The sequence below is a fragment of the Anolis carolinensis genome, chromosome 4, assembly GCF_035594765.1.
Source record: "Anolis carolinensis isolate JA03-04 chromosome 4, rAnoCar3.1.pri, whole genome shotgun sequence".
NCBI lineage: Eukaryota > Metazoa > Chordata > Lepidosauria > Squamata > Dactyloidae > Anolis > Anolis carolinensis.
This window is the reverse complement of record NC_085844.1, coordinates 225,446,946-225,464,214: the sequence shown is the minus strand read 5'-3', so window position 1 is coordinate 225,464,214 and position 17,269 is coordinate 225,446,946. Positions and strand designations below refer to the sequence as shown.

Here is a 17,269-nt window from a genome sequence, read left to right as displayed (position 1 = left end):
CAGTATGGTAAAAATAGAATTATAATACAGGCTGTTTGAAAAAGAACTCCCTATTCACCATTTAAATTAAACGGTGAATAGGGAGTTCTTTTTCAAACACCCTGTATTATGAATGCACTTAAAATGCATAGTCCCCCCCTCCCTCAAATCCCATCCAACTTCCCCAAAGCCTGTCCCATATCATTTCCCAAGAATGGAAATTTTCTCATTTCCATTCATAGAAAACATTAACCATTATGAATAAAGCCATCAAGACATGTCTTTGGCACACCTATCTGTGCTAATTTTCTTCTAGTTTTCAGGCTATAAAGTTGATCTGTTTGTTGCTAGGAATCACTGTACTGTACTTTTTAAAGCATATGTTGAAAATCATGTTTGCTCTGGTTCAGTTAAATGTAACTGTGCAACCTCAGTTGTGCGTTGTATGTAGCACTGCCCTAATTTTGTAATTATAATTTTCTCAGTTTACTTGTAGATAAGCCTGGTTCTTTAGTGTGTTCATTTTGCTGTCCCTTGCAAATCTCTTCACCCTGGTCTGGCTATCTGTATATACATTGATTGCAATCTTAAAATTATGTTTTGGTGTTGCCCTCCTGTTCACTTATCTCATTTCAGATTCAATTTTTCATTCTCTTTTTCAATTTTTATTGCTTTCTTTTATCTTTTGTTAAACGACACTGGAGATTTTATTTATCTCAGCTAGTCACGTTGTTGTGTGCCTTCAAGTTTGGTAATTTCAAACGTATCATGAATTTTCTTGACAGGATTTGCTCAGTCTGAGTGCAACTTGTCCAAGGTCACCTAGGTGGGTTTCTGTGGCCAAAAGGAATTTGAACCTTGGTTTCCAGAGTCATAGTGCAACTCTCAAACCACTATACCATGCTGTCTCTCTAATTAGATACATATTAGCTAGATCTAGCTAGATACAAACCGGGGAAGATAATTGAGAACCAGCATAGTCACTTCAAATAAAACAAAGAACAGGCCTTAGTGTGTTTAATGTTGTCCAAGCAGTTCTCTCTTCAGAGAATTTCATGTGTCAAATAGTGTTTCTGCTGATCCTTCATTTGTTGCTGTTATGAATATTACCACAGTCACACTTTTAAGTATTGCTAGCATTAAAACTGCCAAATGTTCATAAATAGGTATGCTTTGCAAGTATGAATTCATTCATATAGCTACACTGTAGTTAAAGAAGGTGCGATAGCAATTTAATATGTTCACCAAACAACCAAATCAGAACAGCACTGCTTATATAAACAAAACATGTTTAATCTTCTATAGGTCACTTGCATTGAGGGATGCCCTTTGACAATTCTAACCCAATGCTGTATAATGGAACTTGAGCATTCATGGACTTTGGTGTCCACAGCGGTACTGGAACTAAACCATAGTGGATATTGAAGGACCACTATAATTGCAGTATTGAATGCATTTATATTTTTTCCAAAATAATATGTTTACAAGGTTTTTATTGCTATATTTCAGAATGGTATAATTTAAAATAAGAGTGATCTCTTCTTTTAAAAAAATTGAAGACATTGATTTGATCTTGCAAAGCAGATTCGTAGTCTGTACATGTATGCGCGTAGGTGGGATAATACAGATGGAAATTTATCATACAGGGAAACAAGACTGCATTTAGCCATGAGTCATCTTGGTAAATAACTTTGAAATGTTCATGATTTTAAGACTTGTCTTATGGCTGTTCGTCCTGATGGATTTATGTGAATTCTATACCTGTGGAGATTTTTTATGAGGGCAAGGTGTATAAGTCTAGTAGACCTACATGCTGATAAATGTGGTTTTTGTAAAGCTCTGGTGTGCAGACTCTCTATTTGAAGGGCTCAAGCAGGTGGAAAGTATTGGGGAAGGAGTTATTTTTTGAAAATATCATCTTGGCACTTAAAAATAGTTTATTTGTTGGTTGATGATTTGTTCACATCACATCTTTTTCCCCTATATGAAATTCAGAGAAGCTCATAGCTGGAGAACAACAATTATAATAATACGTTATTTAAAATTAAATGAACCATCCTATTAAAACAGCACTAATATGAAATAGCTTAAAATCATTTGAAACATAACAGTGATAATGAATTACACATACTTCATTTAAAAGATGCATTTATAACAATTAGGCATTCATGAAATACCTGACTGAATATTTATTTATTTATTTATTACCTGCATTTCTATACCACTTTTCTCACCACTGGGGGACTCAAAGCAGTTTACAACATAATAAATAGCAAAATTCAATGTCTCCCATATATAATTATATCACATATCTAAATCAAAAATATATAATTGTAGATTAAACCATTAAAACTATAAAAACATCAAACATAGACCTAAGCATGATACATGTTATTGCAGCAATTAACGTAGACCCCTTCTCTCCTCTCCACCCCCCATATAAGATTACCCTTTAATACATCATTCATATTTGTGATCAGTGTGCCTGAAAAAGCCCTGGAGTCCATGTACAATATTTTACTTGTCTTTTACTGAGTTTGACTTGGTAGGCCTTGCTTAAGATATACTTCTAGGAGACAAAGTTCATGAACTGAACAGGATGCTTTTGCAATGATTTGGATGATGTTGCCTGTCTTCTGTATTATTAGGAACTATTTGGTCATCACTCTCTGTTCTTCTTTGCAGACAGTGAAATGTTTGACTGTCATTTTTAGCAGGTTTCCACATTGTGTTCTGTGCTGAGATGGAAGTTTCACATAAACTATCACTCTGAATGGTTTGTCTGTGTTACAGTTGAGTTGATGGTTCTTACTATTTTTAGATTGCTTATAATGCTTTGAGTGCTGTGATACATTAAGGCATTTTCTAGAAGTTTAATAATATAACAGGAACATCAAAATATACTGGTTCTTGGTAGTCTTTTTTCCTCTCTCCAGGTTGTATAAACCTTGCCATGTAATTCATAGACTTGCCTTCCATATTGTGAGGGAAGCCTGAAAATACATTAAAATATAATAAACTCAGTAGGGGAATATCCATTAAAATACTGTCATCCAAGTGATAACTTTTTAACTACAGTTCTCTGGAGTTGTAAGTGACAATCTCATAATCCTTTTGAAAATAATAATTTTATTCAAGAAAATCACAAAATAAAACACACAAACAACATTTTGGGTATATAAAGCTAAAACTACATTAATACGTATTGTACACTACAACTAAAGTATAATTCAGCAACTATAAAAAAAGAAAAAACTACGAATGTCCCACTCTCTAGCTGATGGTTGTTGTTCCTTATAAGTTGGCTTCCTTTTAACAATAGCATAATCTCACGTTTATTTAAGACAACAGTTTACCATTGATAAATGCTGTTGTCATTTTGATAAAAAAAATTAATGAGCAGTTCACAGTCTTTCTTAAAGTTGATCAAAAATTTCTTCTTAATCGGAATAGTCAATCTGCCTATTTCTACAGTTCCTTAATTCTTAAAAAGACACCATAGAGATTCTGCGACACAATTTTTTTTGATCTCTTGTCAAGAAGGCTAAACCATGTTGTGATCCTGCTGAAATAATGTAACAGTTCACAGTATCAAACATATAAAGGAATGAATGTTGATTTCTATGTATGTACAGTAGAGTCTCACTTATCCAACACTTGCTTATCCAACATTCTGGATTATCCAATGCATTTTTGTAGTCGATGTTTTCAATAAATTGTGATATTTTGGTGCTAAATTCATAAATACAGTAATTACTACATAGCATTATTTCGTATTGAACTACTTTTTCTGTCAAATTTGAGGTATAACATGATGTTTGGGTGCTTAATTTGTAAAATCATAACCTAATTTGATGTTTAATAGGTTTTTCTTTAATCCCTCCTTATTTTCCAATATATTTGCTTATCCAACATTTTGCCTGCCCGTTTATATTGGATAAGTGAGACTCTGCTGTACATCAAGTATAGGACCATATCCTTCTCAAGAGGTGAAAGAATTAATATTTTTTCCTAATGCTATAAACTGAGCTTTGAAGAAGATTGATGTGATTTTAAATCATTAGGTGGGATGGAATAACTCAAGGAGACAGAACACCCTCTGTGATATTCTCAGATCTGTTACTGATTTTAGATAATACCTTCTGATCGCCATATCTTTTAATTTTTTAATGAGAAAGCGCACTTTTATTTTGTGGCTTGAAAATTAACTGCATTATTGATTTGTATTGATTTGGAACTGGATTACAACTCTGGAGATTCAGGTTTCCACTCAGATATGAAAACCCATTGGGTGACTTTGAACAAGTCACTCTTTCAGCATTGTCAGACCTCCTCTGAAACACCAATGGTTCAACTTAAGGCTGCTGTTAATTGGAAATGACTTCAAGGCACACACCAGTAAATTGTGAACAGCAAGATAGTAAACAATACATTTGTTTAGTGGAATGTAAAATACATAAAATGTTTGATTTAAAGTTAATAAAATTGATGTTTTAATTTTATATTTATAGGAAGAGATGAAACAATGGCGTCTGTGAGACCATCTTTCCTTGAATATTTTGAACAAAAAGAAAAAGAGAATCGGAGAAACTGTGTAAGGCAGGTACCTGAAAGGTATTCACCAGATTGGAGAGTACCTCAGGATGGTGACTATGAATTTGTAAGTAGCATATACTGGTATATATTTTTTCTTTTCAATAGAAAGAAATATCTCCTGACAAAAAAAAAAATCTATTGTAGAAAGGAAGTGTACAAGCCATTGTTGCATATTAATGGTTTTTTAAAAATAAAATATTTAAGGGTAGACATTTATTGATGCAATGACTGCATCCAGTGCAAATCATAAATGAAAATGATACTTAATAGCTCATTTTTTCTAAAATAATAAAAACATAATAACAACAATAATAAATGTTTTGTCTTACAATCTTTATTGTCATGAATTTAACATGAGTTCACCTGATTCCCTGTTATTATCCTACAACTCAATTGTAGGAAGATAAGAACAGAATAATCCAATTGCTGATATATCTTGAGATGGTGAAAAATGATTATTTCTCTTTTGAAAGCTTCCTTAAACTTGTTCCAAATATTGATTGCAAATGGCATAGTACTTGTTATTTTAGTTTTGTCGTATGTCCTGCTATTTAACCAATGAGTTACCTTAGTTATCCTGGCCAATATCAAATGTCATGATTGATTGATTGATTGATTGATTGTATTTATATTCCACCCTTCTTACCCTAAAGGGGATTCAAGCTGGATCACATAACACAAATATGTGGCAAATGTTCAATGCTGTTTATACACAGACAGGACAGACAGTTGAACATAGATAGAGGTATATAGGCATCGTAGAGGTTTGTGCTCGGTTCTGGTCATGGGAGGGGGGGTGCTGTCACTCCATCTCCCTGCTGAAGAGCTTTGTTCGTAACTTCGTCCTTTTGATCAAATCTCCGGCATTTCCTTATGGGTGCCTTAATACCTCCCCGCTTTTAAGTGGTCCCTATTTATCTACTCACATTTTACTTTGGAACTACTAGGAAGGCGGAACCTGGGCTAAAGATCAGGAGCTCACTGACTGGACTTCGCACTGTCAGCTTCTCAACTGACAAGATTTATTGCAGCTGGTGATTTAACTTGCTGTACTAAAGCTCGGTGATAGTGTAGTGCAATTGCAACAAAACTTTTCCCCCTTCCCACCTCAATCTGAGACCCAGCTCTAGTGTGTTTCCCAATTTTTTCATTCTTTTTTGGGGTGTGTGCATGCAATAAAGTGGAAAGGGAAGACAGTACTCCCTTTTTGAAGATAGAAACAGTTCTATCAGTGGCAGTGAACAGCTGGGTTTAGTCCCTCTATTCTTAACTACTAGGAAGAAGAAAGCAAAGAGCATCTTAAATGTTTTCCACTTATGACCTCTTTCTGCCTGGGAAATGTTTATGTATATAAAATAGGTATACAAATCAAACAGTAAGGTTAATAAATCAGCATTTGCAGGGCTTGCTAAACAGTCTGATTTTCCTTTTTATGAAGTACAACTAAAGTATTTTATACAGAGTCCACTGTAAACACTGCACAGATTTGTGTAAATGCATTGTGTCCAGAAAACCTTTTACTATTGTCAAATTCTTCAGGAGTCCAACACTGAACTAAAGGAACCCCATTTGAGGTCGGGTGCCACAGTTTAAGAAGCAGTGTTCTGATAGATGTTTATATGTGCAATTTCTAACTCTTTTGGTGGAATCTTTTTATGGGCCATTAATTTAGGTTGTAGTCGGAGCAAAAAAGGAAAGCCAGGCCAAGTCTGAACAGTGATTGTTTCTTCCCCAACTGCCACTGAGTCTCCATTTTAGTCAGCCTGCAACAAAAGAAGAGATGGGAAACGACAGAGTCATATCATTGGCTCAGTTGAGAAATTACCCTTTTTTTTTAGCTTTTAGCTGGTAATCACACCAATCTTTTCTTTGTGGTCTCTGTAACTCGCAAATGGGCAAAGCCTGTGCAACAGCATCACATTTGTATACGGAGATAACCCACTGGAAAAAAAAACTAGTTATAGATAAGTGACTTATCCCCCCACCTGTTTTGTTGTTGTTGTTCAATCACTCAGTCGTTTCCGACTATTAGTAACCTCATGGACCAGTCAACACCAGAGTTCCCTGTTGGCCGTCGCTGCTCCAGTTCCTTCAAGGTCAAGCCAGTCTCTTCAAGGATACCATCCATCCATCTCGCCCTTGGTTGGCCTCTCTTACTTTTTCCTTCCATTTTCCCCAGCATCATGATCCTTTCCAAGCTTTCCTGTCTTCTCATGATGTGGCCAAAATACTTCATCTTTGCCTCTAATATCCTTCCCTCCAGTGAGCAGCCGGGCATTATTTCCAGGAGTATGGACTGGTTGGATCTTCTTGCGGTCCAAGGCATTCTCAGGATTTTCCTCCAGCATCAAAGTTCAAAAGCATCTATCTTCCTTTGCTCAGCCTTCCTTATGGTCCAGCTCTCGCATCCATAGGTTACTATGGGGAATGCCATTGCTTTAACTGCAGACCTTCGTTACCAGTGTGATGTCTCTGCTTTTCACTGTTTTATCGAGGTTGGCCATTGCTCTCCTCCCGAGAAGTAAACGTCTTCTGATTTCCTGGCTGCAGTCTGCATCTGCCATGATCTTCGTGCCTAGAAATATAAAGTCTGTCACTGCCTCCACGTTTTCTCCCTCTATTTACCAGTTATCAGTCTACAGCTGTTCATTATACAAATTGTGAAATATTAAAAGTTTTCCTATTTTCTGTTTCTCTCCCCATCCCTTTTTACTCTTCAGTTGTGTCTTTCTAAATTGCTGGTTTGAGAGCAGAAACTATCCTTGATTTTGATTGATCTTTCAGCCACTGTGGGAGTCTTTCTGACTTAAAACCAGGGTATTAAATGTATTATATTACATTTGACATTGATAGAGCTCTGGAAAATAGCTGGAATTATATTACCATTACATGGCTCATAAGAACTGCTGAATCTGTTTGCAATCCATGGCTTTTCTTTTGTCACAGGCAGCTAAATAAATCTAAATGACAGGATTGTGATCCCTACTCAGATGTAACTTTATTGATTCCTATGTAAATAACTTTCTGCTTGAGGAGTGCCATATTTCATTCTGTATATTTCCAGAAAGGCTTCTGAAGTAGAATAACCCTTTTCTGTGGATTGTGGTCATACTACTCTCCCTTCTTTTGATGTAAGAATAAATGGCACGATATATTTGTCAGAAGAGAAACAACTAGTTATATAGCTTATTAAAAGGCTTTTAACCACCATTTAAAAATATATCAGCTAGAAAAAAGTTGTACTTACCTTCAAAATCTAAACATCTTTAATAATACATCGTATTTGTTAAATGTATTTGTCTGTTGGGAGTTGTGTAAAAAGGATAAGAGGTTGAAATGTGACTTGAATGCAGATTTACAGAAAATTGTTATAGAAATATGTTATATTGTGTATTCACTGTGAATACTTGGACCTGTATTATAGTTTATAGACAATTGACTTTTATATGTTAGTGTATGTGCATTTATCAAGAATTTTCCCCATGTTGCTTAAAATTCACCTTAGCAACTGACAAAGATTAATGGTGAAAGAAAGTAAATATATAATAGGCATTTGTTTGTGCTTAAGCTGCAGTCTTTGAACTACAGTTTCGCCATAAGTCAGGAATGACTTGAAGGCCCACATCAACAAAAGCATGCTAGGTATTGCTTTATTACATCATTGTCTTTGTAGAAACAAAGGGGCATAATTCAGGGATTCTTGTCTTAATCTAAAGTAACTATTTAATCTGCTGTAAGCAGAGTCCTGTAAGCATCAACCAAAATCCTGAGAACTACTCAGTGTCCTTTTTAAAAAGTTATAATGGCCTAGTGCCTGGTATTGACCATCTCTGGTGTTTGTTTTTATTTATGGGCCACACAGTAGTTGCTTTGTTTCTAGATGTATTACAGCACTTGAGACTCCCTTTCTGGCCATGAAAAATGCAATCATAATGAAGCTGGGTCTATTTTAATAGTAACCCTTAAGCAACACATCAGGTGTTACCTGATGTGACTTACTTTCAGCACAACCTTCCAGTATTGCAGGGGTGAAAACGGCTCCTGCTGCACCTGACTGTAATGAATAACAGGTGTATTATACTTTTAAGTGAAAGTCCATTCCTACAGCTGCTAGTTTTGTGAACTACAGTAAAATCTCAGTTAACCAAAAATTGAGCAACCTGCAAAAAATTCAAAGAAATAACACTTCATTCCCAAAACTATTTTCAAAAGGTAGTAAAACTGTGTTTCATTAAATTAAATTTGTCTTTATTTGTCTTAATTTTCATTTAATTGCTACATTCCAGTATTAATATTAGCTCAATACAGAGTTTGTGGTATGGTATAGTATGGGATATAGTATTAGTTAGGTCTGTTTTTAAAAGTTACTCTCAAGCAACCAGAGATTATATTTATCCAGCCTCTATCAATCCCCATGGATGCCAATTAACTGAGTCTACTGTATATTGTTTCTGATTTTATCCCATGTAACCATAACCAGTCTTCTCCATATTCTGGAACTGGATGTCCAAGGCTATGTATGCTTGAGCCCCATAACATTAATAAATGTAACACTGTTTAGAGGCCAAGAGATAAACTGGCAGAGTTTCCTTTAAATTTTGAGAACGTAAAAGAGACACAGAGGCATTTTAGAACACCAGAGTTTTTCTTTACTGCATATGACATTGCTTTTCCTGACATATTTCAAATTCTCAGCTGCTTCAAAACTTGCTCTGAAGAATGTTAATGTCTTACAGAGGAAAACATCTATTACCCTCTGGAAGAGATGGATAGTGAGGAATTGAAAGTTAACAAGTGATTTATTGCTTATTGATCAATGAGAACATGCTCTGGTTTACAATGAGCAATATGTATTCTGTGTTACAAAGCTTTGTGTTGATGTCATTTCATTTAGAAAAAGACTGGTGTCATGATTCTTTTTTCCTCCTCAAATAGTTTATTTTCTCTTTTCTGACTGTTTTTGTTGAATTGCATCAGTTGTGTAGTGGACTAAAACCTCGCGACTTGAAAGTTGGGTTGCTGACCTGAAAGCTGCCAGGTTCGAATCCCACCCAGGGAGAGCGTGGATGAGCTCCCTCTATCAGCTCCAGCTCCATGCGGGGACATGAGAGAAGCCTCCCACAAGGATGGTAAAAACATCAAAACATCCGGGTGTCCCCTGGGCAACGTCCTCATGGAGGGCCAATTCTCTCACTCCAGAAGCGACTCAAGTTACTCCTGACACGAAAAAAAAAGTGGTGTAATAGAGTCTAAGAATATGCACAGGTGGTTTGCCCAGTTCCTTCCTCTGTCCTTCAAAAGTATGCTGCTACCTCACTGGTTATGGCTGTTAGAAATCCTAACAGCTGGTAAACTGGCTGGGATTTCTGGGAGTTGTAGGCCAAAAACATCTGGGGACCCCAGGCTGAGAACCACTGTGTTAGGGTATCTTACCTGATCTAGTTTGGCATTTATCTGCTTCAGTCTTCCTTCATGTGCCTAGTTTGAAGGCCAGCACAATAGCACATATAATATATAGTCTCTAGTATCCTGGCTGCCTATGTTATGCTCTGTAAATACTGTCTTTTATATTAACAGACTTTTTACCCCTAACCCAATATGTAGATCATGTGGGAGTACTAGGCTCTGAAAGACTCACACATAACTTCTGACAAAGTTCACCACTGTAGTGGATCAGTTTCCTTCTCTATTGCTGATAATAGATCAGATCTGTAACTCTGATCTGTTGATCTGTGGTCATGAAATTTAATGTGCTTGAAGAAAGAAGCATCTGTTCAACTGAAACCTTCTATATATAAAACAAAGCACTTCACTGAATCTGAAGGGATGTCTCTAGTTCAATATTTCTCCATTGTCTTCCAGTAGCAGATTGCAGGATGAAAAAATGCAATTTTAGGCACCAGATATATTTGTTTCCAATTAAAAAGCAATATCTAGTCATTCTTTGTGTATCTGTGTGATACCTATATCAGTTATGAAGAAGTGGCAATTGCATTCATGTATCTCAATTGTAGTTTATGTTTATTTTTAAATTGGGTAGGTTACTTTAACATGATGGTGTTCTTCTATATTCATAATGGATATATTTTGTCTCTGTATGTGCTTTGCATAATATTGGAATTTGGGAAATGGGAAGCTTAAAATCGAATGCATTTTTAGAGTGATACCGGACTTTCTTGTGTAGTAATTTTTAATAAACATTGGATGAAAACATTGTGTTGAAATAGTTTTAAGGGAATTTTTTTTTGCAAAATCAAATACTTTTCCTTTCTGATGTATTTCGTGACATTGCCAACTCTCCAGTTCAGCTAGGTTGTTTTTTAATTCTTTATGAAACTGAAACTGCATTTTAGCAAAAAGGAAATAAAATCAAAATTGACACCAAAATAGCTTACATTCTCTGCCAATAATAATTCTGGTATGACTATTACTTCTTAATGTAGTACCTTTTCCATCTCCCTTTCAAGTTTTGTAATCTAATGAGACTTAAAGATTAGGGTGATATCACTGCATCTGTTGTAAATTCACAATTCTTTCTAATTGCATTTTCGATATACACTGGTTCCTACAACTTGTATGCATCACAAAAACTAAATTCTACCCAACATACAATTGAGGCACATCACATTTGGGGTTTAGAAAATTCAGTCAATACAGTATTTGAAATTGGGGGAGGGAATCATCTAGGTATGGGACCAAATCATTTCCAGTTTCTACTGTTTCCAGTTCCTACTGCCTTCCTAAGTGGGTAGAAATTTATTTTTTCATGATTGAGTCATAACCTGCCTTTTATAAACTGACACTGATCAGATTTGTAAGCATTTTTGTCTTTACTGTTGGTGCTAATTCTGTATTCTTGTTTTCTGTGCAGCAAATATTTAATTTCAAAGACCTTTTTCTTAAATCTTGTTTGTAAGAGAGTTTCATTTTAAGAATGTTTTTTCTCACTGCATCAGCAGAACAAACTCGCACTACACGGCTAAAACATCATCCTTTCTTTAAGTTCCAGTAGAAAGGAGAGTGAGTTGTGAGGCACTGAAAACAAGGAGTCAAAGAAAAAAGCAGGGGTCAAGGAATCATTTGCTTTCTGCAAGGTTAAATAGAAATAAGCCTGTTTAATATCTAGGAAATCTCTTTTTAAGATCTGAAAGTGTTTTCTGAAAAGCACTCTGACTTGTAAACCAAAGTAGCAATTAACTCTAGTCACTGGCATGCAACTTGAGATACGATTTCTGAACCACTAAGCAATAATATGTGATTTTTAAACCCCCCTTGATTCATTCACAAATGAGTTCTCGGCTTTCTTAAATTTTTTTTCTGTGTGTGTGTGTGGGGGGGGGGAACTAATCATGTTAAATCATTCCTTAGCTTATTTGCATATTTCAGTGCCATCTTTCTTTGAAGGGCATCAGACTTGCATTATTCCTCCCAAAATCTCTGTAAGATATTTCAAAGTAAAAGAGACTTAATTCTTGATCAGACCTACCCTCTAGATTTGGTAAACAGTTTCAAAACCATGAAGTGCAAACTTCTATCTGTCTCCCACAGCTGTAAGAGCCTTGTGATACCTTCGTGATGTTGGAAATAATGAGGTGAACATAAAAGGCATGCATTTGTTTTCTGCAACAGCCAACCCAAGTCCTATGGGAAGTCTCCAAAAATAACATACATCACCAAGCCACTCATATTTCCAAGGTGTTGATAAGCATGCTATCTGATATAATGGAGCATATATACAGTCATAATCACTAGTAACCACTGATAGTCTTATTTTCCAAGCATTTGGCTAATCCTTTTATAAGGGCATCAATGTTAGCAACCTAAATCAGGTGGTAATAAATTCTATGGTTTCGTACAGTACTGTGTAGAGAAAGAATTCCTTTAATAAATTCTGAATCTTCTACCATTACCTACATTGGATGACTCCAGGTTTCAGTATAGCATTATCCCTTTATCTGCAGAGGGGATACCTTCCAACACTCTACCCACCCACTGTGGATATCTTTTGAAAAATATTTTTATTTGGTTAGATTTAAGTAATTTATAACATAGACCAGTGGTTCTCAACCTGTGGGTCCCCAGATGTTTTGGCCTACGACTCCTAGAAATCCCAGCCAGTTTACCACCTGTTAGGATTTTTGGGAGTTGAAGGCCAAAACATCTGGGGACCCACAGGTTGAGAACCACTGTAACAGACTATACTTGGGGCTAGAAGCATTCCATAGAATCGGACTGGAGGACTTAGAGATGCCCACAAAAACCTTAGGGGAGGGGCATATTTTTTAGAGTATGGGTAACATACTGTTAATATCAAATCCATCTATATCTATATATATAAAAGAGTGATGGCATCACGGCAATTCACAAAACAACAAAAGTACAGGCCCCCCAACCTCAAAATTTGACAACACAACCCATCATCCACGCCTCAAGGTTGATACAACAAAAAGAAAAGAAAAATAAAGTCCTAATTAGAGGGAGAGCAATAATTTTTTTTATCCAATTGCTGCCAGTTTAGAGGGCTAATCTCTGCCCACTTGGTTGCCTAGCAACCAAGGGACAGCCAGGTTTCAGTTAGGGGACAGGCAGATTTAGGCCTCACTTAGGCCTCTTCCACAGATTATCTAATTTGCACTGGATTATATGGCAGTGTAGACTCAGGGCCCTTCAACACAGCTATATAACCCATTTATAATCTTATATTATCTGCTTTGCACTGGATTATCTTGACTCCACACTACCATATAAGCCACTTCAGTGTGCATTTTATACAGCTGTGAAGAAGAGGCCTCATATAATCCAGTTCTAAACAGATAATATAAGATTATCAATATACAGTAGAGTCTCACTTATCCAACGTAAACAGGCCGGCAGGATAAGTGAATATGTTGGATAATAAGAAGGGATTCAGGAAAAGCCAATTAAACATCAAATTAGGTAATCGTTATACAAATTAAGCACCAAAACATCATATTATACAACAAATTTGACAGAAAAAGTTGTTCCATGCGCAGTAATGCTATGTAGTATTTACAGTAGAGTCTCACTTATCCAACACTCGCTTATCCAATGTTCTGGATTATCCAATGCATTTTTGTAGTCAATGCTTTCAATATACCGTGATATTTTGGTGCTAAATTCATAAATACAGTAATTACTATATAGCATTACTGTGTACTGAACTACTTTTTCTGACAAATTTGTTGTCTAACATGATGTTTTGGTGCTTAATTTGTAAAATCATAACTTAATTTGATGTTTAATAGGGTTATCCTTAATTCCTCATTATCCAACATATTCGCTTATCCAACGTTCTGCCGGCCCGTTTATGTTGGATAAGTGAGACTCTACTGTACTGTATTTACAAATTTACCACTAAAATATCACAATGAATTTAAAACACTGACTACAAAAACATTGATTATGAAAAGGCAGACTTCGTTGGATAATCCAGAACATTGTATAAGCGAATGTTGGATAACTGAGATTCTTCTTTAATATGAAATAATTACTGGGATAGAATAATGCAGAACAATATAATCTCTAAAACCAGGACAGTAAATAAACAGGGGAATTCCACACAGGAAACAATCAGGGCCAGCTAACACCTCCCAACAAAGTATTCCCATCATCAAAGTCTGGAAAATCCTCTGTTTTCTCAGGGCCACAGACAGTAGAAGCACATAAAATATCACAAACAACACCACTCTGAAAACAAGGGAATTCCAGACAGGAAACAATCAGGGCCAGCTAACACCTCCCAACAAAAAATTCACTCAGGGAGGAAACAGCCACGCTTTAAAGCTGCAAGGCCATTACATCCTAATCATTTTTCCTAATTGCAGCATTCATACTTGCCTCCAACAGACAAAAAAACCAATCAGAAATAGTGTATATTCACAACCTTTAGGAAATAATATCCCCTGATGGCGCAGCGTGTTAAAGTGCTGAGCTGCTGAACTTCTGGACCGAAAGGCCACAGGTTTGAATTGGGGGAGCAGAGAGAGCCCCCACTGTTAGCCCCAGCTTCTGCCAACCCAGAAGTTCAAAAACATGCAAATGTGAGTGCATCAATAGGTACTGCTCCGGCAGGAAGGTAACGCCGCTCCATGCAGTCATCCCACATGACATTGGAGGAGTCTACGGACAACGCCGGCTCTTCGGCTTAGAAAGGGAGATGAGCACCAACCTCCAGAGTAAGACACGACTGGACTTAATGTCTGGGGAAAACCTTTACCCTTTACCTTAACTACCACCAATTCCTCAATACTTTATTTCCCATACCACCAGACATCGCCACAGCAACGCGTGGCCGGGCACAGCTAGTATATATATAAAAGAGTGATGGAATCAGGGCACCGGACAAAACAACAAATCTACAGACCCCCCAACCTCGAAATTTGAGAACACAACCCATCATCCATGCCTCTAGGTTGATACAACAAAAAAAGAAAAAGTCCTAATTAGAGGGAGAGCAGTAATTGTTTTTATCCAATTGCTGCCAGTTTAGAGGGCTAATCTCTGCCCACTTGGTCTTCTAGCAACCAAGGGACAGCCAGGGTTCAGTTAGGGGACAGGCAGATTTAGGCCTCAGGCTTTTCCACAGATTATCTAATTTGCACTGGATTGTATGGCAGTGTAGACTCAAGGCCCTTCCACACAGCTATATAACCCATTCTATAGCTAATATATCTTATATAATTTGTTTTGCACTGGATTATCTTGACTCCACACTACCATATAATCCAGTGTGCATTTTATACAACTGTGAAGAAGGGGCCTCATATAATCCAGTTCTAAGCAGATAATATAAGATTATAAATATACAGTAGAGTCTCACTTATCCAACATAAACAGGCCGGCAGGATAAGTGAATATGTTGGATAATAAGAAGGGATTCAGGAAAAGCCAATTAAACATCAAATTAGGTAATGATTATACAAATTAAGCACCAAAACATATTATGCAACAAATTTGACAGAAAAAGTAGTTCCATGCGCAGTAATGCTATGTAGTAATTACAGTAGAGTCTCACTTATCCAACACTTGCTTATCCAACATTCTGGATTATCCAACACATTTTTGTAGTCAATATTTTCAATATATCGTGATATTTTGGTGCTAAATTCATAAATACAGTAATTACTACATAGCATTACTGCATATTGAACTACTTTTTCTGCCAAATTTGTTATCGAACATGATGTTTTGGTGCTTCATTTGTAAAATCATAACCTAATTTGATGTTTAATAGCCTTTTCCTTAATGCCTCCTTATTATACAACATATTCGCTTACCCAACATTCTGCCGGACCGTTTATGTTGTATAAGTGAGACTCTACTGTACTGTATTTACAAATTTACCACTAAAATATCACAATGAATTTAAAACACTGACTACAAAAACATTGATTATAAAAATGCAGGCTGAGTTGGATAATCCAGAACATTGTATAAGCGAATGTTGGATAAGAGAGATTCTACTTTAATATGAAATAATTACTGGGATAGAATAATGCAGAACAATATAATCTCTAAAACCAGGACAGTAAATAAAGACCAACAGTCTGAAAGCAGGGAAATTGGCAATTCCACAAAGGAAACAATCAGGGCCAGCTAACACCTCCCAAGAAAGGATTATTCCAGAAAGGAAGCTGAGAAGCGAGTGAAGCACTGTGTATTACCAAAGTCATTATTATTACTATCATTACTATTATTATTATTATTATTATTATTATTATTATTATTATTATTATTATTGTGTTGCGGTCAACCGTGAAAATGAATACAATCCAAGTATTCAAAAACACTAAAATCAATATATAAAAATTAATATATAAAAAATTATAATAAAACAGAACAATACAATCTCTAAAATCAGAACACTAAATAAAGAACAACACTCTGAAAACAGGGGAATTCCACACAGGAAACAATCAGGGCCAGCTAACACCTCCCAGCAAAGTATTCCCATCACCAAAGTCTGGCAAATCCTCTGTTTTCTGAGGGCCACAGACAGTAGAAGCACATAAAATATCGCAAACAACACCACTCTGAAAACAAGGGAATTCCAGACAGGAAACAATCAGGGCCAGCTAACACCTCCCAACAAAAAATTCACTCAGGGAGGAAACAGCCAGGCTTTAAAGCTGCAAGGCCATTACATCCTAATCATTTTTCCTAATTGCAGCATTCATACTTGCCTCCAACAGACAAAAAAAAAAACAATCAGAAATATTGTATATTCACAACCTTTAGGAAATAATATCCCCTGATGGCGCAGCGTGTTAAAGCGCTGACCTGCTGAACTTCTGGACTGAAAGGCTGCAGGTTTGAATTGGGGGAGCGGAGAGAGCCCCCACTGTTAGCCCCAGCTTCTGCCAGCCCAGAAGTTCAAAAACATACAAATGTGAGTGCATCAATAGGTACTGCTCCGGTGGGAAGGTAACGCCGCTCCATGCAGTCATCACACATGACCTTGGAGGAGTCTACGGACAACGCTGGCTCTTCGGCTTAGAAATAGAGATGAGCACCAACCCCCAGAGTCAGGGGAAAACGTTTACCCTTTACCTTAACTACCACCAATTCCTCAATACTTTATTTCCCATACCACCATACTTCGCCACAGCAACGCATGGCCGGGCACAGCTAGTGTATACTATATTATTAAAAGTCCAGAATAAAATCTCAATTT

At 36.4% G+C, this 17,269-nt stretch overlaps 2 protein-coding genes and 1 long non-coding RNA gene across 4 annotated transcripts in view; 1 reads left to right on the top strand and 2 right to left on the bottom strand.

The window, feature by feature from the left end:
• Positions 1 to 17,269, bottom strand: part of kcns1 (potassium voltage-gated channel modifier subfamily S member 1) — a 133,923-nt gene that overhangs the window by 22,402 nt on the left and 94,252 nt on the right. The gene's annotated exons all lie outside the window — the stretch shown is intronic.
• Positions 1 to 17,269, top strand: part of stk4 (serine/threonine kinase 4) — a 93,753-nt gene that overhangs the window by 46,712 nt on the left and 29,772 nt on the right. For both annotated transcript variants that reach the window (XM_062978885.1, XM_003220601.4), the window contains exon 10: positions 4,491 to 4,639. In XM_062978885.1, the coding sequence (XP_062834955.1) occupies positions 4,491 to 4,639 (149 nt within the window). The remainder of the gene's footprint in view (positions 1 to 4,490; positions 4,640 to 17,269) is intronic.
• LOC134298481 (uncharacterized) lies at positions 1,899 to 15,763 on the bottom strand. Its single transcript, XR_010005583.1, has 2 exons — positions 9,600 to 15,763; positions 1,899 to 7,150 (listed from the first exon to the last, which is right to left on the bottom strand). It is a non-coding gene; the product is annotated as an uncharacterized LOC134298481 (long non-coding RNA).